This window comes from Mus musculus, chromosome Y (genome assembly GCF_000001635.26).
Source record: "Mus musculus strain C57BL/6J chromosome Y, GRCm38.p6 C57BL/6J".
NCBI classification, from domain to species: Eukaryota; Metazoa; Chordata; class Mammalia; order Rodentia; family Muridae; genus Mus; species Mus musculus.
The window spans coordinates 69352299-69377814 of record NC_000087.7 but is presented as its reverse complement, the minus strand read 5'-3'; the positions used below and the strand labels follow the sequence as shown (position 1 = coordinate 69377814).

Genomic DNA, 25516 nt, shown 5'->3' with positions numbered 1-25516 from the left:
GTACCCCATATAATAATAGTGAGAAACTTCAACACCCCACTCTGAGCAACGCAGAGGTCCTGGAAAAAAGAAATGAAAAAGAGACACTGTGAAACTAATGAGAAGTTATGAAACAATCGGATTCATCAGATACATATATATGTATCTGTCACACACACACAGACACACACATCCAAACATGCACACATATATTGAAGCAAATTCACACACAGTTCTCACTAGATGAAGAGAAATTATTTGAAAAAAAATCAACAAACCTTCATGATAATAGTCTTGGATAGATTAAGAATTTTAAGCACATACCTAAATATAGAAGCAAACCAGAAGCCAACATCAAATTAAATGGAAAGAAACTTGATGCAATCCCACTAAAATAAGACAAGACAGGACTAGACAAGGCTTCTTACTCTTTCCCTACCAATTCACTATAGTACTACAAGTTCTAGACAGAGCAACTAGAAAACAAAAATTGGTCAAAGGAATAAAAATTGGAAAGGAATAAATCAAAATATCACTATTAGCAGATAATAAAATAGTATACTTAAGTGACCACAAAAATTCCATCAGAGAACCCATAAACCTGAAAAACAACTTCAGCAAAGTGGCTAGATATACAATTAACTCAAACAAAACAGTACCTTTCTTCTACTCAAAAGATAAACAGGATGAAAGGCAATTATGGAAACAACACCTTTCAAAAGTCACAAATTATAGTTCCTTGATGTGACTCAAACCAAGCAGGTGAAAGATTTCTATGACAAGAACTTCAAGTCTCTGAAGAAAGAAACTGAAAAATCTCAGAAGATGGAAAGGTCTCCCATGGTCATAGATTAAGTTAGTAAAAATGGCTGTCTTCCCAAAAGCAATCTACAGATTCCATGCACTCTCCATCAAAATTTAAACTCAATTCTTCGTAGAGACAGAAAGAGCAATATGCAAAACCATTCGGAATATCAAAACTCCAGAATATCCCAAAACTATTCTCAACAATAAAAGAACTTCAGGGGGAATCATCCCTGACCTTAAGCTGTATTATGCAGAAATAGTGATAAAAATGTATGGTAATGGTACAGAGACAATGCCTTCATGAAATGGAGAGATCTAAAATATATCATCCTGTGTGATCTCAAAGGAAAAAAAACATGGTATGCACTCACTGATAAGTGGATATTATCCTAAAAGCTCAGAATACCCAAAATGTAATTCACAGACCACATGAAGCTGAAGAAGAAGGAAGACAAAAGTGTAGGTGTTTCAGTCCTTCTTAGAATGGGGAACATACTATTCCTGATAGGAAATGTGGAGATCAGGGCAGAGACTTAAGGAATGACCATCCAGATTCTGTCCAACCTTTGGATCCATCCCATATACAGAAACCAGGCACAGTCACTATTGTGGATACCAACAAGTGCTTGCTGATAGGAGCATAATATGACTGTCTCCTGAGAGGCTCTGCCAGGGCTTGGCAAAAACAGAGGCTGATGCTCACAGCCAACAATCAGACTGATCATGGGGTCCCCAGGGGAGCAGTTAGAGGAAGAACTGAAGGAGCTGAAGGGGTTTGCAACCTTACAGGAAGAACAACAATATGAACCGAGCAGACAGACCAGAGCACTCAGGGACTAAGCCACCAAACAAAGAGGGGCACCCATGACTCTAGCGGCATATAGAGCAGAGGATGGTATTGTCAGACATCAGTGGGAGGAGAGGTCCTTGGTCCTGTGAAAGCTCCATGCCCCAGTGTAGGCAAATGCCAGGGTAGGGAGGTGGAGTATGTGGGTGAGGGAACAGGCTCATAGAAACAAAGCAAGTGTCAAATGGAATAGGGATACCTGGGATTAAACCAGGAAATGGCTGATATTTGAAATGTAAATAAATACACACACACTCACACACACACACACACACACACACACACACACACACACACACACAGATGGCTTTAACTGTGTCTTCAGGTGGGTTTACATCTAATCACAGGATGATCTAAATTTTTCCCATTCCTGCTAGTTTTTTGATAAATTAGAGTAAATGTGTCTGCATCTCAATCTCCAAATAAAATCATAGTTGCTCTTATCACAACCAAGCTCCTCAACCTTTTTCATCACAATACAAATCTAAGACAAATCTTAAATATAAAATTCTTCCTGGCTGGACAAATATTTTACTGCTACAGCAAGAAGCTCTGGTTTCAATCTTCAGGAATGAAAAATAAAATAAAATAAAATAAAATAAAAAAAAAAAATAAAAAAATAAAAAAATAAAAACCCCCAAAATTTAGATGGCTCAAAATAAGTCTAGAACACACTGCATTCTTCCCCCTTGTGGGTGCCATCCCTGTCACATTTTGAAGAGAAACAGTGCTCCTCCAGGAAGCTGTATTCCTTTGGATGCTGTTAGACCCAGCCTCTAGGTCTGGACTGACTATCATTAAGGCCCCTGTCCCTGCTGTTCTCTCAGTTCTCCACAAAACAAGAGACTCTCTTTAGCTTTTGTGCTGAGTGATGTCAGCCCTGCTTCTCATATACTGATTAACTAGGCTATTTGGGCCTTAGAAGAATGTCTTTTTCTCAACTATCTATTTACCAGGTAAACTGTCAGTGAGAATGGTGAGACATCTATTCTTGGCAAGGTTACCATAATTAAGGGCAGGGAATATGAAGATAATGCAGACTTATTGATATATTCCCAAAGTCTAGATTTAATTGACACTCTAATGACTTGCACAAGAAACATGAGATTGTGGGTTGACTTCAAAGTGTAACATATGAGGTCCATATAGAAAATCAGGAGATGACTGTTGAGAACAGCACTGGGCTTTAAAGAATTTGTTCTACCATGACTTTCCCAATATTTCACCATCTTAATAAGTATGTTGTGAAGGCAGGAGATGGTGTAAGAGTGTTCTCATCAGCTAGTAATCTTATGCCAACTTGTGAAAATCTAGAGTCACCTACGAAGAGGAAACATCAAATAGGATCTCCCTACATTAGATGGGTCTATAGGCATGCTTTTTGGGTTCCAGAATGCCTCATCTGAAGGATCTCCCCTTCAGAAGATGTGGACAAAAGAGGGAATTCTGGAAACAACGATGGATAATGACCCTTCTACTGGAGATCATGGTTCCTAGTATATCGGGGGAATTGTGTTGGGGTATTATGTCTAGCATTCTGTTCATGCCTGTCATGCACAGTGCACAAGACCACTCACCATCATCAGAACGCAGCACTCCCAACCACATAGTCCTGGGCACCCCAACACAACCGAAAATATAGACCCAGATTTAAAAACATTTCTCATGATGATGATAGAGGACATCAAGAAGGACTTTCATAAGTCACTTAAAGAATTACAGGAGAGCACTGCTAAAGAGTTACAGGCCCTTAAAGAAAAGCAGGAAAACACAGCCAAACAGGTAGAAATCATTAAAGAAAAACAGGAAAACACATCCAAACAGGTGATGGAAATGAACAAAACCATACTAGAACTAAAAGGGGAAGTAGACACAATAAAGAAAACCCAAAGCGAGGCAACGCTGGAGATAGAAACCCTAGGAAAGAGATCTGGAACCATAGAGGCGAGCATCAGCAACAGAATACAAGAAATGGAAGAGAGAATCTCAGGTGCAGAAGATTCCTTAGAGAACATCGACACAACAGTCAAAGAAAATACAAAATGCAAAAGGATCCTAACTCAAAACATCCAGGTAATCCAGGACACAATGAGAAGACCAAACCTACGGATAATAGGAATTGATGAGAATGAAGATTTTCAACGTAAAGGGCCAGCTAATATCTTCAACAAAATAATAGAAGAAAACTTCCCAAACATAAAAAAAGAGATGCCCATGATCATACAAGAAGCCTACAGAACTCCAAATAGACTGGACCAGAAAAGAAATTCCTCCCGACACATAATAATCAGAACAACAAATGCACTAAATAAAGATAGAATATTAAAAGCAGTAAGGGAGAAAGGTCAAGTAACATATAAAGGAAGGCCTATCAGAATTACACCAGACTTTTCACCAGAGACTATGAAAGCCAGAAGAGCCTGGACAGATGTTATACAGACACTAAGAGAACACAAATGCCAGCCCAGGCTACTATACCCGGCCAAACTCTCAATTACCATAGATGGAGAAACCAAAGTATTCCACGACAAAACCAAATTCACACAATATCTTTCCACGAATCCAGCCCTTCAAAGGATAATAACAGAAAAGAAGCAATACAAGGACGGAAATCACGCCCTAGAACAACCAAGAAAGTAATCATTCAACGAACCAAAAAGAAGACAGCCACAAGAACAGAATGCCAACTCTAACAACAAAAATAAAAGGGAGAAACAATTACTTTTCCTTAATATCTCTTAATATCAATGGACTCAATTCCCCAATAAAAAGACATAGACTAACAGACTAGCTACACAAACAGGACCCAACATTCTGCTGCTTACAGGAAACCCATCTCAGGGAAAAAGACAGACACTACCTCAGAGTGAAAGGCTGGAAAACAATTTTCCAAGCAAATGGACTGAAGAAACAAGCTGGAGTAGCCATTTTAATATCGGATAAAATCGACTTCCAACCCAAAGTTATCAAAAAAGACAAGGAGGGACACTTCATACTCATCAAAGGTAAAATCCTCCAAGAGGAACTCTCAATTCTGAATATCTACGGACCAAATGCAAGGGCAGCCACATTCATTAGAGACACTTTAGTAAAGCTCAAAGCATACATTGCACCTCACACAATAATAGTGGGAGACTTCAACACACCACTTTCTTCAAAGGACAGATCGTGGAAACAGAAACTAAACAGGGACACAGTGAAACTAACAGAAGTTATGAAACAAATGGACCTGACAGATATCTACAGAACATTTTATCCTAAAACAAAAGGATATAACTTCTTCTCAGCACCTCACGGGACCTTCTCAAAAATTGACCATATAATTGGTCACAAAACAGGCCTCAATAGATACAAAAATATTGAAATTGTCCCATGTATCCTATCAGACCACCATGGCCTAAGACTGATCTTCAATAACAATATATATAATGGAAAGCCAACATTCACGTGGAAACTGAATAACACTCTTCTCAATGATACCTTGGTCAAGGAAGGAATAAAGAAAGAAATTAAAGACTTTTTAGAGTTTAATGAAAATGAAGCCACAACGTACCCAAACCTATGGGACACAATGAAAGCATTTCTAAGAGGGAAACTCATAGCTCTGAGTGCCTCCAAGAAGAAACGGGAGAGAGCACATACTAGCAGCTTGACAACACATCTAAAAGCTCTAGAAAAAAAGGAAGCAAATTCACCCAAGAGGAGTAGACGGGAGGAAATAATCAAACTCAGGGGTGAAATCAACCAAGTGGAAACAAGAAGAACTATTCAAAGAATTAACCAAACGAGGAGTTGGTTCTTTGAGAAAATCAACAAGATAGATAAACCCTTAGCTAGACTTACTAAAGGGCACAGGGACAAAATCCTAATTAACAAAATCAGAACTGAAAAGGGAGACATAACAACAGATCCTGAAGAAATCCAAAACACCATCAGATCCTTCTACAAAAGGCTATACTCAACAAAACTGGAAAACCTGGACGAAATGGACAAATTTCTGGACAGATACCAGGTACCAAAGTTGAATCAGGATCAAGTTGACCATCTAAACAGTCCCATATCACCTAAAGAAATAGAAGCAGTTATTAATAGTCTCCCAACCAAAAAAAGCACAGGACCAGATGGGTTTAGTGCAGAGTTCTATCAGACCTTCAAAGAAGATCTAATTCCAATTCTGCACAAACTATTTCACAAAATAGAAGTAGAAGGTACTCTACCCAACTCATTTTATGAAGCCACTATTACTCTGATACCTAAACCACAGAAAGATCCAACAAAGATAGAGAACTTCAGACCAATTTCTCTTATGAATATCGATGCAAAAATCCTCAATAAAATTCTCGCTAACCGAATCCAAGAACACATTAAAGCAATCATCCATCCTGACCAAGTAGGTTTTATTCCAGGGATGCAGGGATGGTTTAATATACGAAAATCCATCAATGTAATACATTATATAAACAAACTCAAAGACAAAAACCACATGATAATCTCGTTAGATGCAGAAAAAGCATTTGACAAGATCCAACACCCATTCATGATAAAAGTTCTGGAAAGATCAGGAATTCAAGGCCCATACCTAAACATGATAAAAGCAATCTACAGCAAACCAGTAGCCAACATCAAAGTAAATGGAGAGAAGCTGGAAGCAATCCCACTAAAATCAGGGACTAGACAAGGCTGCCCACTTTCTCCCTACCTTTTCAACATAGTACTTGAAGTATTAGCCAGAGCAATTCGACAACAAAAGGAGATCAAGGGGATACAAATTGGAAAAGAGGAAGTCAAAATATCACTTTTTGCAGATGATATGATAGTATATATAAGTGACCCTAAAAATTCTACCAGAGAACACCTAAACCTGATAAACAGCTTTGGTGAAGTAGCTGGATATAAAATAAACTCAAACAAGTCAATGGCCTTTCTCTATACAAAGAATAAACAGGCTGAGAAAGAAATTAGGGAAACAACACCCTTCTCAATAGTCACAAATAATATAAAATATCTTGGCGTGACTCTAACTAAGGAAGTGAAAGATCTGTATGATAAAAACTTCAAATCTCTGAAGAAAGAAATTAAGGAAGATCTCAGAAGATGGAAAGATCTCCCATGCTCATGGATTGGCAGGATCAACATTGTAAAAATGGCTATCTTGCCAAAAGCAATCTACAGATTCAATGCAATCCCCATCAAAATTCCAACTCAATTCTTCAACGAATTGGAAGGAGCAATTTGCAAATTTGTCTGGAATAACAAAAAACCTAGGATAGCAAAAAGTCTTCTCAAGGATAAAAGAACTTCTGGCAGAATCACCATGCCAGACCTAAAGCTTTACTACAGAGCAATTGTGATAAAAACTGCATGGTACTGGTATAGAGACAGACAAGTAGACCAATGGAATAGAATTGAAGACCCAGAAATGAACCCACACACCTATGGTCACTTGATCTTCGACAAGAGAGCTAAAACCATCCAGTGGAAGAAAGACAGCATTTTCAACAATTGGTGCTGGCACAACTGGTTGTTATCGTGTAGAAGAATGCGAATCGATCCATAATTATCTCCTTGTACTAAGGTCAAATCTAAGTGGATCAAGGAACTTCACATAAAACCAGAGACACTGAAACTTATAGAGGAGAAAGTAGGGAAAAGCCTTGAAGATATGGGCACAGGGGGAAAATTCCTGAACAGAACAGCAATGGCTTGTGCTGTAAGATCGAGAATTGACAAATGGGACCTAATGAAACTCCAAAGTTTCTGCAAGGCAAAAGACACCGTCAATAAGACAAAAAGACCACCAACAGATTGGGAAAGGATCTTTACCTATCCTAAATCAGATAGTGGAATAATATCCAACATATATAAAGAACTCAAGAAGGTGGACTTCAGAAAACCAAATAACCCCATTAAAAAATGGGGCTCAGAACTGAACAAAGAATTCTCACCTGAGGAATACCGAATGGCAGAGAAGCACTTGAAAAAATGTTCAACATCCTTAATCATCAGGGAAATGCAAATCAAAACAACCCTGAGATTCCACCTCACACCAGTCAGAATGGCTAAGATCAAAAATTCAGGTGACAGCAGATGCTGGCGTGGATGTGGAGAAAGAGGAACACTCCTCCATTGTTGGTGGGAGTGCAGGCTTGTACAACCACTCTGGAAATCAGTCTGGCGGTTCCTTAGAAAACTGGACATAGTACTACCGGAGGACCCAGCAATACCTCTCCTGGGCATATATCCAGAAGATGCCCCAACTGGTAAGAAGGACACATGCTCCACTATGTTCATAGCAGCCTTATTTATAATAGCCAGAAGATGGAAAGAACCTAGATGCCCCTCAACAGAGGAATGGATACAGAAAATGTGGTACATCTACACAATGGAGTACTACTCAGCTATTAAAAAGAATGAATTTATGAAATTCCTAGCCAAATGGATGGACCTGGAGGGCATCATCCTGAGTGAGGTAACACATTCACAAAGAAACTCACACAATATGTATTCACTGATAAGTGGATATTAGCCCCAAACCTAGGATACCCAAGATATAAGATATAATTTGCTAAACACATGAAACTCAAGAAGAATGAAGACTGAAGTGTGGACACTATGCCCCTCCTTAGTTTTGGGAACAAAACACCCATGGAAGGAGTTACAGAGACAAAGTTTGGAGCTGAGATGAAAGTATGGACCATGTAGAGACTGCCATATCCAGGGATCCACCCCATAATCAGCATCCAAACGCTGACACCATTGCATACACTAGCAAGTTTTTATTGAAAGGACCCAGATGTAGCTGTCTCTTGTGAGACTATGCCGGGGCCTAGCAAACACAGAAGTGGATGCTCACAGTCAGCTAATGGATGGATCATAGGGATCCCAATGGAGGAGCTAGAGAAAGTAGCCAAGGAGCTAAAGGGATCTGCAACCCTATAGGTGGAACAATTTATGAACTAACCAGTACACCGGAGCTCTTGACTCTAGCTGCATATATATCAAAAGATGGCCTAGTCGGCCATCACTGGAAAGAGAGGCCCATTGGACTTGCAAACTTTATATGCCCCAGTACAGGGGAACACCAGGGCCAAAAAGGGGGAGTGGGTGGGCAGGGGAGTGGGGGTGGGTGGATATGGGGGACTTTTGGTATAGCATTGGAAATGTAAATGAGTTAAATACCTAATAAAAAATGGAAAAAAAAAAAAAAGAAAAAAAAAAAAAAAAAAAAAAAAGAAACCCACCTCAGGGACAAAATCAGACACTACCTCAGAGTAAAAGGCTGGAAAACAATTTTCCTAGCAAATGGTCTGAAGAAATAAGCTGGAGTAGCCATTCTAATATAGAATAAAATCAATTTCCAACCCAAAGTTATCAAAAAAGACAAGAAGGGACAGTTAATGATCATGAAAGGCAAAATCTTCCAAGATGAACCCTCAATTCTGAATATCTATGCTCCAAATGCAATGGCATCCACATTCATTAAAGAAACTTTAGTAAACCTCAAATCATTCATTGCACTGCACACCATAATAGAGGGAGACTTCACAACCCACTCTTATCTATAGAAAGATCGGGGAAATAGAAACTAAACAGAGACACATTGAAGATAAAAGAATTTATGAAACAAATGGATTTAATAGATATCTACAGAACATTTTACCCTAAAACAAAAGCATATAACTTCTTCTCAGCACCTCATGGTACCGTCTCCACAATAGACCATATAATCAGTCACAAAACAGCACTCAACAAAAATATTGAAAGTATCCCATACACTCTATCACATCACCATGGAGGAAGGCTGATCTTCAATAACAACATAAATAATAGAAAGCCAACATTCATGTGAAAGCTGAACAACACTCTACTCAATGATAACTTGGTCAAGGAAGAAATAAAGAAGAAATTAAACACTTTTTAGAGTTTAATGAAAATGAAGGGACAATATACCCAAACTTATGGGACACAATGAATGTAGTCCCACAAAGAAAACCAACAGCTCTGAGTGCCACCAAAAAGAAACAAGAGAGAGCACACACTAAGAGCTTGACAGCACACCTAAAAGCTCTAGAACAAAAGGAGGCAAATTTACAAGGGGGAGTAGATAGCAGAAAATAATCAAACTCAGTGCTGGAATCAACCAAGTGGGCACAAAAAGAACTATTCAAAGTATCAACCAAACCAGGAGCCTGTTCTTTGAAAGTAGTATCAAGATAGATACACCCTTAGCAAGATGAACTTGAGGGCACAGGGATAGTATCCTAATTAACAAAATCATAAATGAAAAGGGAGACATAAGACCAGAACCTGAGGAAATCCTAGGCATCATCACATCCTACTACAAAAGGCTATACTAAAAAAACTGGAAACCTTGGACAAAATGGACAATTTTGTAGACAGAAATCAGGTACCAAAGTTAAATCCAGATAAGAATAAAGATCTAAACAGCCCCATATCCCCTAAAGAAATAGAAGCAGTCACTAATAGTCTCCTAACCAAATAATGCCCAGGACCACCCACACGGGTTTAGTGCAGAGTTCTATCAGACCTTCAAAAAAGAACTAATTCCAACTGTTCTCAGACTATTTCACAAAATAGAAACAGAACGTACCCTATTCAATTCATTCTATAGATACCACAATTACTCTGATAACTAAACCATATAAAGTCCCAACAAAATAGAAGACTTCAGACCAATTTCCCTTATGAATATTGATGCAAAAAATATTCAATAAAGTCCATGCAAACTGAATCTCAGAACATATCACAAAGATCATCAATAATGATCAAGTAGGCTTCATCCCAGGGATGCAGGGATGGATTAATATAAGGAAACACATCAACTTAATCCACTATATAAGCAAACTGAAAAACAAAAACCACATGATCATCTCCTTACATGCTGAGAAATCATTTAACGAAATCCAACACCCATTCATGATAAAAGTCATGGAAAGATCAGGAATTCAAGGCCCATACTTGAACATAATAAAAGCAGTATATAGCAAAACAGTAGTCAACATCAAACTAAATGGAGAGAAACTAAACCCAATCCCACTAAAATCAGGGACTAGACAAGGCTGCCACTTTCTTCCTATCTATTCAATATATCACTTGAAATCCTAGCCAGAGCAATTGGACAACAGAAGTAGATCAAGGGAGCACCATGGTCCCTGGACCGGGGGATTCTGTGGACACCCACAAGGACCCACACAGGATCCTCCACGGGATCCTAAGACCTCTGGTGGGTGGAACACAGCGCCTGGTCCAATCAAATTGCCCAGGACCCTAGACTGCACATTATTATTATGCACATCCAATAGGCATTTGTGTGTGTGTGTGTGTGTGTGTGTGTGTGTGTGTGTTTGTGTGTGCATATAAGCGTGTAGGTATGTAGCACTTGTGACCAGAGGAATGCAATCATGCAGTGTCTTTATTTCTCTCTGCCATTTTCCTATGATGCAGTGTGTTGATTAGAATATCTTTTGCCCATGGGATGTGGCACTATTACAAGGTATTGGCTTGTTTGAGGAAGTGTATCATTGTGTAGGCTTGCTTTTATGTAGTGCACAATCTCTGCCCAGTGACAAAAATTGATCCTCTTCCTTGCTAACTGTGGCCACAAGCTTCCACATTGTTGCCTTCAGACTAAGATATAGACCAATTACTTCCTTCCCCAGCACCTCCTCTTCCTGGATGCTGCCATGCTTCCTACCAAGATAATAATGTACTGACCCTCTGAATCTGTAAGACAACCTCAATTAAGTTTTCCCTATAAGAGTTTCCTGTGTCATGATGTCTCTTCACATCAATGAAACCCTGTTGAACATAGGCAGTATGTTAGCCTAATTTTTAATGCTTACAAGATAATTGCAACCAGCATGCAAGCACAAAGTAAAGATGATGAATGAGTTTCTGTATTTTTTGAACTTCTGAATTTTTGAATGAATGAGGGGATTGGGAAAATTAGAAAGTTTTGGGAAGGAGATAGAGAGAGGACCTTTTGGGCTCCTGCCACTTGCTTTTGCATTCAATATATCTATTTTAAAACAACACCAACAACTAAAACAACCAACGACAGGGCATCCATACAACAGATTCACAGAGAAGACACCAAAGGGCAATACATTCTTGTAAATCATTTTTCAGCTAATGTCTGGTGTATTGAGCCTAAGGATTTTACTGTCAAACCCTGATGATTAATCACTAGATTGTATCCCCTAATACAATGATGAATGACACTGTGGTCAATAGGACAGTTAACGTGTATAAATACATCGTTTTTCACACAGTCAGTTTGAATTGTTACTATATTTCCCAGTTTTTTTTTTTTTTTTTTTTTTTTTGCATTTTATCTCCATTAGTGTGTTGTTTTCAGCCCTCACTTGCTACATAGAAAACAGAATCTTTTACAATATATTTCATTTAGGGTGCACAATGGAACCTAAAGACTATTTCAGTCCATTTCAAAGTAGAGCTCTCTGTTCTCTTTCCAAAATTGAATTTAAACTGCTTTCAAATATATTTTGCAGTTGTGTGGCTTAGTTTAATTAAGATTGGGGGGGTTATTTCTCCCACAGTCCCAGTTGTCTAAAACTGGGAAAACTGTCTAGAAATGTTGTGGAACCTTTGTGACTGTGCCCTAGGAGAAGTAGATCCGTGGGGCAAGAAGGAGCGAGCTGGGTGGTTCTGAACTAAATCTTGGATTCTAAATCCAACCAAATGTGAGAAGGGCCCATTCAGGCTCTCAATGCCACAGATGAACTTGTTGTTTCCTCCTATGTTCTCTTTATCATGACAGTCTGTTCCTCGTGAGTGTTTGCCATATACATCTCTTCCTGAACATTGATTGTGTCAGGAGTTTTGACAACTTGACTTAAAAATAAGTATTGTAAGTGTACATCTGTCTCTCCACCTCTTCCTCTTCCGCCTCCCTCCCTCCCTCCCTCCCTCCCTCCCTCCCTCCCTCCCTCTCTCTCTCTTTCTCTCTCTCTCTTTCTCTCTCTCTCTCTCTCTCTCTCTCTCTCTCTGTGTGTGGGTGTGTGTAGGTGTGTGTGGGTGGGTGTTGTGTCAAATATATTGCTGTCAATTTTGCCTTCATGTATTTTTTTAATGTGTGTGTGGAATGATTTTTCACATTAAAAATTATTCTCACTTTTCATAAATTTCAGTGTAATCTTCAATTTTAGTGAGATAAGCTTCCAAATGGCTTTTTTTCTGGAACTCAAGAAATTGGAATGCTCCATAGTTTTATGACCTGAGTGAGAATTGTCAATAGGTTCCCAGTGATGCTGTGGGGCCATACTTAAGATCTGTGTAGCAGCTAGAGGAGCCTCTGTGTTCTTTGAGCCCTGCATTTGGAGAATAACTACAAATTGTTTGTACAGTTGGCTCTAGCATAGAGACTCTTCTTTAAAATTGTTTTCTCTTTCTCACTAGATGCCATGCATTGGAAAGTCCTTCCACATGGAAACTACGGACCATATTGAATGGTGGAGAAAGGAGATTCACAGTAAATTATAAATGAAGAAAACAAAAGTTACAGCCCTATAACTGATACTTCCACAGCTAAAGCTGTGGGGAAGCATGGAGAATGTTGGAGGACTTGCAAAATTTGTTTGGATCTCATTCCTCCTCATTGCTCACATAATTTAGTACTTAATATCCTCGTGATTTCATAGATATATTTTTCTAAATACTTCTTAAGTTGTGTGAATGTGTGTAACTCTGTGAATGTCTCTGTGCATATCTCTCTTTCTATGTATATTTTTCTCTGTCTCTGTGCCTACTTGTGTGTCTCTGTGTGAATGTTTATGTGCATGTCTCACTCTGTATGTCTAAGTTTCTCTGTCTTTCTGTCTCTGTCTGTCTATCTATTCCTCACATCTAAACTCATTTCTTCTCCTTGCTTACCTTCTTCTTCTATTGTTTTTCCTTCTTTGCCTTATCCTTCTCCTCCTTATTCTTTTCTCCTTCGCCTTCTCCTCCTACTCCTGTTTCTTTCTTCTTCTTCTTCTTCTTCTTCTTCTTCTTCTTCTTCTTCTTCTTCTTCTTCTTCTTCTTCTTCTTCTTCTTCTTCTTCTTCTTCTTCTTCTTCTTCTTCTTCTTCTTCTTCTTCTTCTATGCCTTTGACTTTTCCTTCTCTCATTCTTCTTCTCTCCTTCTCTCCTCCTTATTTAACCTTCTCCTTTTCTACTTCTCCAAGTCCTCCTCCTTCCTTTTGCTCTTCCTCTTCCACTTCTCTTGTTCTTCTTCCTTCTCCTTCTCCTTGTCGTTCTGCTCCACCCATTCCTCTTCCCTTCCTTCTTCTCCTCTTCCTCTCCATATTCTTCTCCTTCTCTTTCTTTTTCTCCTTCTACTTTTTTCTCTATCTCACCCTCCCTCACTCCCTCCTACCCTTACCCTACCCTCCCTGATGCATTCACAGACTCTCCTCCAGTACTACTGGTAATTTGAATTTTGTCTTGCCAAGCTATGAAGACAAGGATGGTCTCCTGAGGCATCCCCTGTTACTGGTCTTTTCCATATGTCTTTTCAATTGTCCTTTCACTGTTTTACAGATTTCTTCTAAGATCATTTTACCCCACCCCACCTCCATGCCTTGATTTCTTCTGGTGGGAGTCTCCAGAGTTTCAAACTCACATCCTCTCTGATGGTGTTCTGCCTGAGAAACCACAAAATCTGGAGGCTAGAGTTAAATTTGATCATTGAGCTTGGGGCATTGTGCTATGTACCAAATGCCTGGTCTCCAGTCATGCTGAAGTCCTTAAACCTGATGAAACCTAATGGGTCGTAATTTTCACCTACATGGGAAGGAAGGCATTTCCTCCGTATTTCTGGAACCCTGGCTCCTGGTGAATTTACCATACCCACAAGCACTCCCGCCCTGCAGTGGCTAATGGCTAGCAGTCACATACAAAATGACCAAAGGTTCTGATCTTCAGGTTAGATAACTTCTAGTTACCTAGCAACAGCAAGATAACGAGCCCAATATATGAGAGGCTACTTGGCCCTACATCAGTCTCTCATTCTTTCTCTCTCTCTCTCTCTCTCTCTCTCTCTCTCTCTCTCTCTCTCTCTCTCTCTCTCTCTCTCTCTCTCTCTCTCTCTCTAACTTTTACAATCCTTACTCTCTGTAAACTTTTACCTCTTTCTCTAAGCGTTCAACTTTCTTACTCTCTAACTTACTTTCTGTCTTTCCTTCTATGTCTTTCCCCATCTCTCCTTTTGGCCATGGCAAGTCTAACAATCTTTTTACTCTTTTTTTTCTCCTTGCTGTCTAAAATAAAGCTCTAAAACATTAGACTGTCTATGTTTTTTAGGCCCAATATGGGATGCCAGAGACAAAGAATCTGGTACCATTTTCTTCCCCTCGTTCACCCCCATCCGTGTAGTTTCAGTGGATTTACACAGCCAGATGCACAATCAGGTATGCATGGTAATTATCCTTCACTCCTCCCATGTCAGCCTTCACAGAGCACAGAACCTTCTGCCGTCCATGTTCTCTCTCACTTCACCAACTTGCCCTACACCCACAGTTTCACACTGGACACTTAACATTACTACAAATTATTAAAATGTAACTGCATTTAAATTTAAAAATCATCTCCTCATTTGTGTTGGTAACAATCCAATGCTTAACAGATATTTGTTAGTAGTGCTTACCTGTTGACATTGATACCATGAACTTCTTATTACTTCTGGTGCTATGTGATTTTTTTTTCAAGCAAGATGAGGACTTGAACAATTTCTGAAATCATGTCTTTGGACTCACAGCACTTACGTGATGTAGATCTAGTTTCCCAGAGACTTCCAGTATCTGTGATGAGCCATGAACTTGGAACATCTGCAGCATGACCCAGAGTTTCATTGGGCTGAGCAGAGAGATCTCAAGATTTGATTGCTTTCTCTGTCCAAAGTATATATATACGATTAAATTACAACTGCATAGTGGTTTTTATTACTCTGTGTTATTATCATTTCAAATCCTCTTATTTCTTGGCTGAGTTGCTAAATGATACCTTGTTCTGTGAACCAGCTGCCATTTTTGTTCTAAAGCGATTTGATGGATCTTTTCAGCTTTCCTAGTTCCATTTACTGAGAAAGGTAGCTTCTCTCTGAGGTTATGGTCTCAGAAGTTGTTGGATGTTTCAAACCCTTCCCTGGAATGTCTGGGACTCTGCAAAAAAGGAATTAAGAATTTTGAAACAAAAGTGAGGAACTACTTGGTGTCTTCTTCTTGTCCTGTGAAAATTCTGAGATCCATTCTTACAACTGGAAATATTCAAACACATTAAAATTATTCTACAATGAGAAAATCAACTGCATTATAATCCTGATACTTACTGACACATGAGTTATAAGGATGTTCTTTATTAAAAAATCTTACACTCTTTATTTCGTTCTAGAACACATTTTCCCCCTTTTAACAGCTGAAAAATCTATTTTACTTCAATTTCATTTTTAAAAATCCGTATTATTTTAAAAATTTTAGTGGTAATTGTAATAAGTATCTATAAAGTGTTGCAGATGGATCATGCCCCCTCTTTATGTGGCTAATGGAAGGTTATTTTAAAAAATTCTTCCTAATGAACATCTATTCTTGTTGTTGTTTTTGTTGTTGTTGTTATTGATGTTGTTAGATGTTATTACTTGACTTCAGGAATGTTTAATGCTAATGAGGGTCTTATTGTTCTCCAGATGTCTCCTTTCACCCTCCCAATATATATAATATATATATATATATATATATATATATATATATATGTTTGTAAAAATGTGGTGAGTCTCTGTATGCACATTATCAAATGTTTCTGATTCAACTTGTGCACAAAGCAATCTACATTTTGTCTTTTTACATTTGTGTTCTTTTGCAGGGAAATGAAATACCAAAGCCTATCTGAAAGTAAGGATTTTTCAAAAGTCTCATTTCCTTGGGAATTCTAAATAAAAGTTTATATTCATTATGGAGAATGTATTATGAGCTTGTCAAGAGCATTTGAATATGAATTTCTTTCCTGTTATGTTTATTTTTCTTTGGTGATTTGAAGTGGAAGCTACTCACAGGAAAAAAAAAGAGAGGTATCTAAAACTACTTCTCATTATCTCACTTTCTTTAAATTGAGATTTCTGATGTTGAAGAGGAATGAAGTGAGTGTGCAGATTTTGTCCACATAACTCCTAAAAGAAAGAGCAATAGTCATGTTCCACAAACACATGTATTCAACACCCCAATTAAATTGCATGGGTACTGGCTGAATCTAAAGTCCCTGTAAATGAATGTGTGTGTGTGTGTGTGTGTGTGTGTGTGTGTGTGTGTGTGTGTGAATGTTTCCATGTGTGTGTGTGTCTGTGACTCAGTATATCTAGGTGTATATGTACATGTGTGTGTTAGGATTATATTGCTGTAAACAGACACACTTATCAATGCATGTTTTATTAGAAAACCATTTAATTGGGGCTGGCTTACAGGTTCAGAAGTTCAGTCCATTATCATCAAGGTAAGAATATGTCAGGATCCAGGCAGGCATGGTTCATTTGGAGCTGAGAGTTCTATAACTTCATCTGATAGCTGCTTGGAAATGAATAGCTTCCAGGCAGTAGGCAGAGGGCCTGAAAAGTCTGTTCCCACAAAACACCAAATGTGTTTTTGAGTGTTTATGTGAGTATTAGTATGGGTTTTATTGCCATGAAGTGTCACCAGGATCATAGTAAATCTTGAACACTTTGTAACTTCTTTTCAGAGGTTTACTCCATTATTGTCATGGCTGGAAACATGGTAGCCTTCAGACAGACAAAGTGCTGGAGAAGGAGATGAGTTTTAGGTCTTGATATACAGGAAGCAGATGGAGACTGTGTCAAACTGGGGATTGCTTAAGGACAGCAGACCTCCAAGCCTACCACCACATTGTTACATTTCTCCCAACAAGATCACACCAACTCAACAAAGACACATCTCCATCAGTGTCCCAACTACTCCACCAATGTCACACCTCATGAAACTATTTCACACTTCCTGAGAGTGCCACACCTATTGGCACTATTTATTTGGGCCCATTAACATTATTCTTAAAACTGTTCAATGGACAAAAGGTAACTTTAATGAAAGAAATAAAGAATGTTTCAAAAAATAAACAGGAGTATGTATGTCTTGGTTACTGTTCTATGCTGTGAGAGACATCATGACCAAACAAACTTATAAGAGGAAACATTTAATTGTGGTCTTAGAGTTCCAGAGGGCAAGTCCAGGATATCATGGTAGACACCATGGCAACACAGAGGCAAAACATGTAGAGCAGTAGTTGAGAGCGAACAACTTATGATGGAGATGGCAGAGAGTAATGAAAGAGAGAGAGAGAGAGAGAGAGAGAGAGAGAGAGAGAGAGAGAAAGAGAGAAAGAGAGAGAGATAGAGAGAGTCTGATGGGTTTTTGATATTTCAAGGCTCTGTGACAAATCTCCTTTAATAATAAAACAACTCCTAATTCATTCTAAACAGCCCATCACCCGGAAAACTAACACATTTGAACGTGTGATCATCTGTGGCACACAATTATTCAAACGAATAAAGGAATGAAAAAGAAAATGATATCAACTAATAAGTGGCCATGACACTTGGTAGTATAGTTTATATCATTACTTTTCATTTCTCACAGTTTAGGGTTATTTGCATAACATATTTCTGATCAGCAATCATTCTCAAATAATCCAAAGGCATCCTAACCCCACCACACACACACACACACACACATTTCTACTTGATTAACGATATTGGCATTACTTATTTTTATGGAAACATATCCCTTATTCCTGATTTAGTTCAAATCGTGGGAAATGTTGATGTATAATTAATTCCTATTCATAATGGGATAATACAGAAGTCAATAATATTGAATCCATTGTTCCTTGGAGCTGAAGATTTTCCATCGATTTAGTAAAATATAAATATGATTTTAAAAGAAGGCAACACCCTGAAAAAGTCTTATTTTCATCTTTTCATTATTTACAGACCATTCTGTGGTATAAATAGGAATCTAGAGGAAGAAAGGTGTTTAAAGTCACTGACACACACACTTAACTTAGGTTTCCTTTGCACAGGAAGAAGATATATCAATCCTCTATATATGGAGAGTTTCTCCAGGACCATTAATATATAAAAGTCTTCAGGTCTCTAGGTTAAAACAACATTGCTTTTGCCTATAATTTATGCAAAGTAACCTCTTTTATACAGTTATCATATTGATGTGTGTATGCATACAGAATTATACAGGTAAGTCCAGAGGATAGGGAAGGGTATACTGTTTTCTGCTACTTCACTCCCTAATTTTCCCCTTGTGACAGGGTTTCTTGCTGAGCTAGGAGTGAGGCTGACATTCAGGAAGCCACAGTCATTCTTCTGTCTCTGCCACTCCAATTCCTAAGCACTGGTGTTTAGGTGAATGTTTGACCAAACACTTGGCTTTACCACTGGGCCATCTCCCTAGATTCTTCTTTATTTTAAATAACCTCTGGATGACTTTTGCCCTCAATGTAATGAAACTGCTCTATAAGAATTTGTTATTTAGAAGATGGCAATATAAGTGGTCTGTGTGTGTTCAGTACATGGTATATTAAGAACTACTTTCCTTAATACCTTGAGAATTGCATACAAATATTTTGATGGAATTTACTTTCCAATTATTTTAGTAACTCCTCCCAGAACAAAACCTGTCCCACTCCCACCTAACTCCTCCTGCCAACTTCATATCTCGTCTTCTCCCCTTTGTTACAACCCATTCAAATCATTTGTGTTTCCCATAAACTCTTAGACATCTGGCTTCCAGTAGAGCATGAACAATCTATAACCTTCACAGTCAATACCTTTGATGAAAACTTACTATTCATCCTTCATCAACTGTCTATACCTTATCAGATAGCGATAAGGGATAGTGAGCCTTCCCATTCAGTGATGGAAGACAGAATGTCCTGATTTTGTGCAGAAAGACACAGTTTTTCTCTTACCTCTGTGCCTTACAAGATTTTCATTCTCTTCCTTGAGGATTTCTAAGTTTCAGCTCCTCTACTTCTTGCCTCTTTCTGTGAGTATTTGTGAATATGCATGTGTGTCTATATTACAGATGTCTCAGTATATATACAACTCAACTCATAGTGGGATTTTGCAATTAACTGCTGGCACTATCTCACACTAGACCATATTCCTTAATGCAGACTTGGTGTGGGTAAGTACCAGAAAGGAACTGGAGATTGCTAGATATCTTCAGAGTTAGTTGTAGTATAGGTGAAGTTTAGACTTCTGACCTTACATTCTGGCTAGCCCCTATGGGATTAAGATGCATGGATAAGGGATCAAGATCCTGAACTTGGATTGCATTTTTCTCCTTTTTGAACAAAACAGAGATATCCTTGAAGAGATAGATGGATCTTATCACTTTGTTTCAAATAAAGAATTCTGTGGTTAAATTGTTTTGAAATGTCAGTCATGGGTCTTAGATGAAGGCTTTGGTCCACAGTACAATGTTCATAGGTAGTACAATATGGACTCTGAAAAGTGATTGGAACATGAGGGCTTTAATCAATGAGTTAATCAATCAATGGATATACAAGGAATGGGTAAGAAACTTGTAAATGAACGCGGTCATTTGGACATGTCTTCAAAGCTGATTATTGTCTTTGGTCCCTTCTTGTGTTAATGCTGACTAGCTGCCAATAATTTGAACAATTGTGCTGCTTCATGCCCCTTTCATATTCATGTGATCATGGATCCTTCTTTCATTTGTGATAGTAACATGTCAGGTTCAGAGGAAACATTGCTTAATTCTTTAATTTTTTTTTCTAGAAACGGCATGCTAAGTGTAGAACCAATGTTACCTAGTTGTTGTAGTTGGAATATTCAGCCATGGTATCTGTTGTCTTTGAGACTCAAGAACTTTGCTGCTACCCACACCACTGGTCTTTCTTCTGAATTCACTATTGTATTTTAGTAGATTTCAATATCATATGAAGTACCAGAAAATGAGTGAAAAATGACAGTGGTGAAATGTGTTTAGAATCATTAAATTACACACTTAAAAATAAATAAATCAATGGATTTATTTAGTATATAAATCAAACTCCAATAAAACTTCTGAAAAGGCTTAACCAAATGTGATGCTTCTCATGTGAGTTGTTATTTGTCATAGCACCTGTGATTTAGCTGTTAATAGTAGTGGGTTTTATTACTTATGAATCAGACACCAATACATCCATGAAGGGGTTACACTCCATTCCCTCAGGAGAAAGAAATCAATTAAAAGTCATTGGATTTCTTGATGAGAATTTTTCTGGTCAAAGCTGAGTTGGCAGGAAGTTGGACAGACTGGGGTGTCTCCCAGAAAGTGTAACACAAATTAGAATGTAGGTGTTGTGAGGCTATAAGGCATATTCACTACTTGTCACCTATTATTGAGTATTCTTGCTGTTGGAGGTACTTACCCTTCACTTCTGCCATGGAGGGAAGTGGGTCTACACCCAGGCAGAATGAGGAGATTGTGATGAGTAATGTTTGTGTGGGTTATGGAGCAGGATAAACCTTAATGTGCTGGGATTTTATTTATCTCCAACTTGACAATCTAGCGTCACCTTAGGAGAGAGAACAATTGAAGAATTGTCTCTATTCACTTGGTTTTTTCGGTAAGTCTATGGGACATTTTCTTCATTGATGGTCGATGTGTGAGGGTAGGCAACTGTGGGTAAGCTCATCAGTAGTCATTTATAAAAGGAAAGCTTTTACTCTGTATTTAAAATAAAATATTCGATCAAGCCACATGATTTTTGGTGGTTTGAATAAGAATATACCCTATAGATTCATATATATGGATATTTACTCACCAGGGATTGGCAGTGTGTTTAAGGATTAGAAGGAATGAGAGAAGATGTGGCTTCATTGGAGGAAGTGGTTGTGTCAATAAGTGTGGTCTTTGAGTTTTCAAGAAACCAATGTAATGGCAGAATATCTGTTTCTGTCTAAGGATCAATAGTTCTCTATTGCTCCAGTGCTGCGGTCACTGACTTGATGTTTGACTAAACTTCTGTAAGTGTAATCAAGCCCCCAGTTAATGCTTTGTTTCATAATAGTTGTTTTATCCATGATGTCTCTTCACAGCAATAGAACAATGACTAAGATAGGGTCAAGCAATAAGCACTCTTTCCTGGTAATGCTTCAAGTTCCTGTTTTGCCTTCCTTGGTAATAGTCTGTAACATGTAAGCTAATAACCCTTATATTCCCAAGTTATGTTTGATGTTAGTATTCTTCAGTGTGAGAAAGAAGCAAACTAGAACAATTGCATGTCATTATATACATGAGAATATCTTACCTTTAAATTAAAAAAAAATATCTACACATTATTTATCCTTATAGGATAAGTGACAGTGGTAGTATTAGATATTTTGTTCCTCTAAGAAATTGTCTTACTTAAGGTTTCTATTGTTGTAAGAACATACCATGTCCAAAGAGCTAATTCCATAGCAAAAGTTTTATTCAGCTTATATTCCACATTGCTGTTCATCATCAAAGTAGTTTGGAAAGAAACTGAAACAACACAGGTTCCTGGAGCCAGAAGCTCATGCATAGGCCATGGAGTGGTGATGCTTATTGACATGCTCCTTAAGTCTTGCTTCCATAAGGAGCACAAGACTACCACCACAAGAGTGTCCCCACCCACAATGAACTGGGTCCTCTCCCACCAATTAAGAAAATTCCTAAAAGCTTGATCTTAATGAGGCATTTTCTCAACTGAGGCTCCTCCTCTTGCAAGACTCTAGATCTTTTCAAGTTGCTATGAAACCAGTATGGCACTCTGAATGTAGTTGGCCTATGAGGAGGTGTGGCCTTGTAGGAGTGGGTGTGGCCTTTTTGGAGGAAGCATATCACTGTGAGGCTTTAAAGCTCTGCTCAGTGTGGAAGACAACATCCCTGCATGCAGAAGACTCTAAGCTTCCTCTCCACCACTACATATGCCCAGACACTTGCATGTTCACTTCCTTGATGATAGTGGACTGAACCTCTGAAACTGCAATGAAATGTTGAAAAGCCCTAATGAAATGTCTCTAATGAGTTGTCTTAGTCATAGTGGTTTTTCACAGCATTGAAACCCTAATTAAGACATCCAGCTAGCATAGAAACTCTCCCAGATATCAAAATTAATCAACAATAGAGAGTATTTTCAAGTCATTTGGCATTCAAACTTATTCTAGAGAAAAAACACAAATGATTGAGTCCATGACAAGCCTGACTAAAAACAAAAACAAAAAACAAAACAAAAACAAACAAACAAAAAACAAACAAACAAACAAAACAAAAACAAACAAAAAACCTACAACAACAATAAAACCAACCAACCAAACAAACAAAAGAAACACTCAGAGTGCATATGGGACCCATTAAGACCCCCATGAAGCACAGGGGCTACTCAGGTGTAGTGACCAACATATTGGGCAACCTCATAGAGTTTGAAACCCATGAGAACTGGCATAGAAAAGAGATCAGCACATATGCATTGAGTACACCTTCACTGTTTTATGAGAAGGAGGTCACACATAAATTTGAGAAAGGAATTTATAGGGAATAGACAGGCTGAAATGGTACATAGGTATGTTGGGAGTCAGATGTTTGGAGGAGAGCCAGGGGAACAGGCCAGTGGTGAGCTTTTTGATGGTCATCTGGGGCACTCAACAGAGACCTCCAAAAGATCACAGGATTCATCCCAGGCAAAGATTGCACAGGGAAAGAACTCAGGATCCATGCCCCACCATATATTATCTCACAGTTTATTCATTTTCTCTTTTAAATTACTCTTTGATCTGATCAGCTGGCTATTTGTTAAGAAACCAAAGAACCTAATGTGGATATGCCCAATTTTAACTATTTGCACAAAATTTCTATTCTTCCTGGGTCTCCTGCTTCACATTTTGAGAACTTCATCTTAGAATTCATTTGTCCCTCAGTGTCCTCTAGTCCTTTGTGTGTCCTTTATTGTTTTTAAAGGTCACCATCAATTTAATCTTTCTTAACTTCTACCTGGTCTCTTTTCTGCATGTTAATATTGGATTTCTTAAAAAGATATCTTAATGGGAATAGAGAGATGACCATGTTGTCAAGAGCACTACTGTACCGCAAAAAAACTGGATTTGTTTTCTTGAATTCATATCCAATGGTTAACAATCAGCTTTAATGCCAGCTCCATGGGATCTGACAACTCATGTCTCTGTGGTCACCTATACTCTCAAGCTCATGCCCTACTCCCACCCATATAAATAAAGATAATAAATCTTAAAATGAGAGACAAGTTTCATTTGGTTTCATTATTCAAACGAAACCTTATTTTGTCTGATTTCTGAATCTCTTTGGATCAGTTTTCTGGGTTGCACTTTGTGTAACAAGGCCACATTCCTTTTATCTATCACTCTTTCCCCAACTTGTTGTTTCTCCCTCAGACTTCATACCAGAGATTCTATCTATGTCCTGTCTTTCTCCGCTTCTTCCTAAAAATCCATTTTTTGCTGCCATCCCTGCTCCTCTAAGTCATATCTCCAATTCCTTGCTCACTATGCAGACCACAGAATCTAAGTCCTGTCCATTTTAGCCTGTGTGATATTAGATGTATGCACTGTTCACAGCCTGCATTGCAACTTTCATCTTCCTTTGATGTTCTTTCTACCATAGTCCATCTCTTCCAACAAAGTGTTCACTAAAAGCATGTCATGTCACACGTATTAATTTTTAGAACAAAACAAATTTTATTGACAAAGATACTGAGGTTGTCAAAGACCCATAGGTACCCAACACAGGAAAACAAACATTTTTTTTCAATCCTATAAGTTTACATTTCTGTACTTTGTGATTTTTTTCAATTTAAGTGATATTTGACACCAGAGTATAGACATAGATATGGAGGTCACCGAGAAATTTGATAAAGTACACAGTAGGATTGGCTAGAACTTTGTAAACAACCTTTCCGAACTTTTTGGATCCATCATCTCTGGTGTACTGCACCCAGGAACCTATTAAGAAGTCATTGTCATCACCTGATCTCACCCCAGCCAGAGGGGTCTCTGGAATGATGTGGAGGTTACCTTCCTTGTAGTCATCCAGGAGCTGATAGACGTAGAGGACCGGATCCTTCTTGTAGGAAATGTAAAAATAGTCCTGTAAGAATGGCACCTGGGCTAGCACCATCCCACTCCAGTTGTCCTCAGAGCCATCTTTCCCCTCAAATTTGTGTTGTACCTCTCTGCCAACCAGTGCGCCTGCGAGGTGGACCTCCCTCACCTGAGGAAATTCTACTTTGTGAGGCAAGACCTTAAGATTTAAAATCCTCTCATCGCTGTGGAGCTCCTGTCCGTAGACACTGTCAATTCCGTCATACTTCACCAAATAAAGAGAAGGGTTTGTTGGCAGTTGACCTAGAATGATGGCCTTCCAATGGGTGACAGGCTCATTACCTTCCTTCCACCCGTGAGAAATTCTGCAGCCAACAATATTCCCCAGGGCCTGGGAAGAAGGCTTCCTCCTACTCTTCTTCTTGAGTGATGTCATGCTCAGACTCTTCAGATGTATTGTCTTCTACCTGGCTGTAGACCTGTTGTGGTAGATCACACTGTCTTGTGGCTTCCATTCCCTTCAAATATCATACTTGCTCATTGCCTGGGACTGAAGATCTTGCCCGTTTAAACCAGACACAATGCTGTTGCCTCTGTCATATATATGAATTCCTGATGGGCAATGGTTATGGGTTGAGAGTGAATGCTGGACCAAGACTCTTCTCTAAGAGAACTTCTGAGCAGGTGAAGAAGATTATGCTAAACAGATTTGAGCTCCTAAAATTAATTTTATAAAAATAAGAAGTT

General features: G+C 38.5%; 1 protein-coding gene across 1 annotated transcript; it reads right to left on the bottom strand.

The window, feature by feature from the left end:
• Window positions 1-24521: 24521 nt before the first annotated feature.
• Gm21160 (predicted gene, 21160) lies at window positions 24522-25205 on the bottom strand. Its single transcript, XM_017318815.2, has one exon. The coding sequence runs from the start codon at window positions 25203-25205 to the stop codon at window positions 24522-24524; it is 684 nt and encodes a 227-aa protein (XP_017174304.1).
• Between the last annotated feature and the right edge of the window lie 311 nt (window positions 25206-25516).

What these genes read in the sequence shown, in the direction of transcription:
- Gm21160 (XM_017318815.2), bottom strand. Translation starts at nt 25,205, where the DNA reads ATGACATCACTCAAGAAGAAGAGTAGGAGGAAGCCTTCTTCCCAGGCC.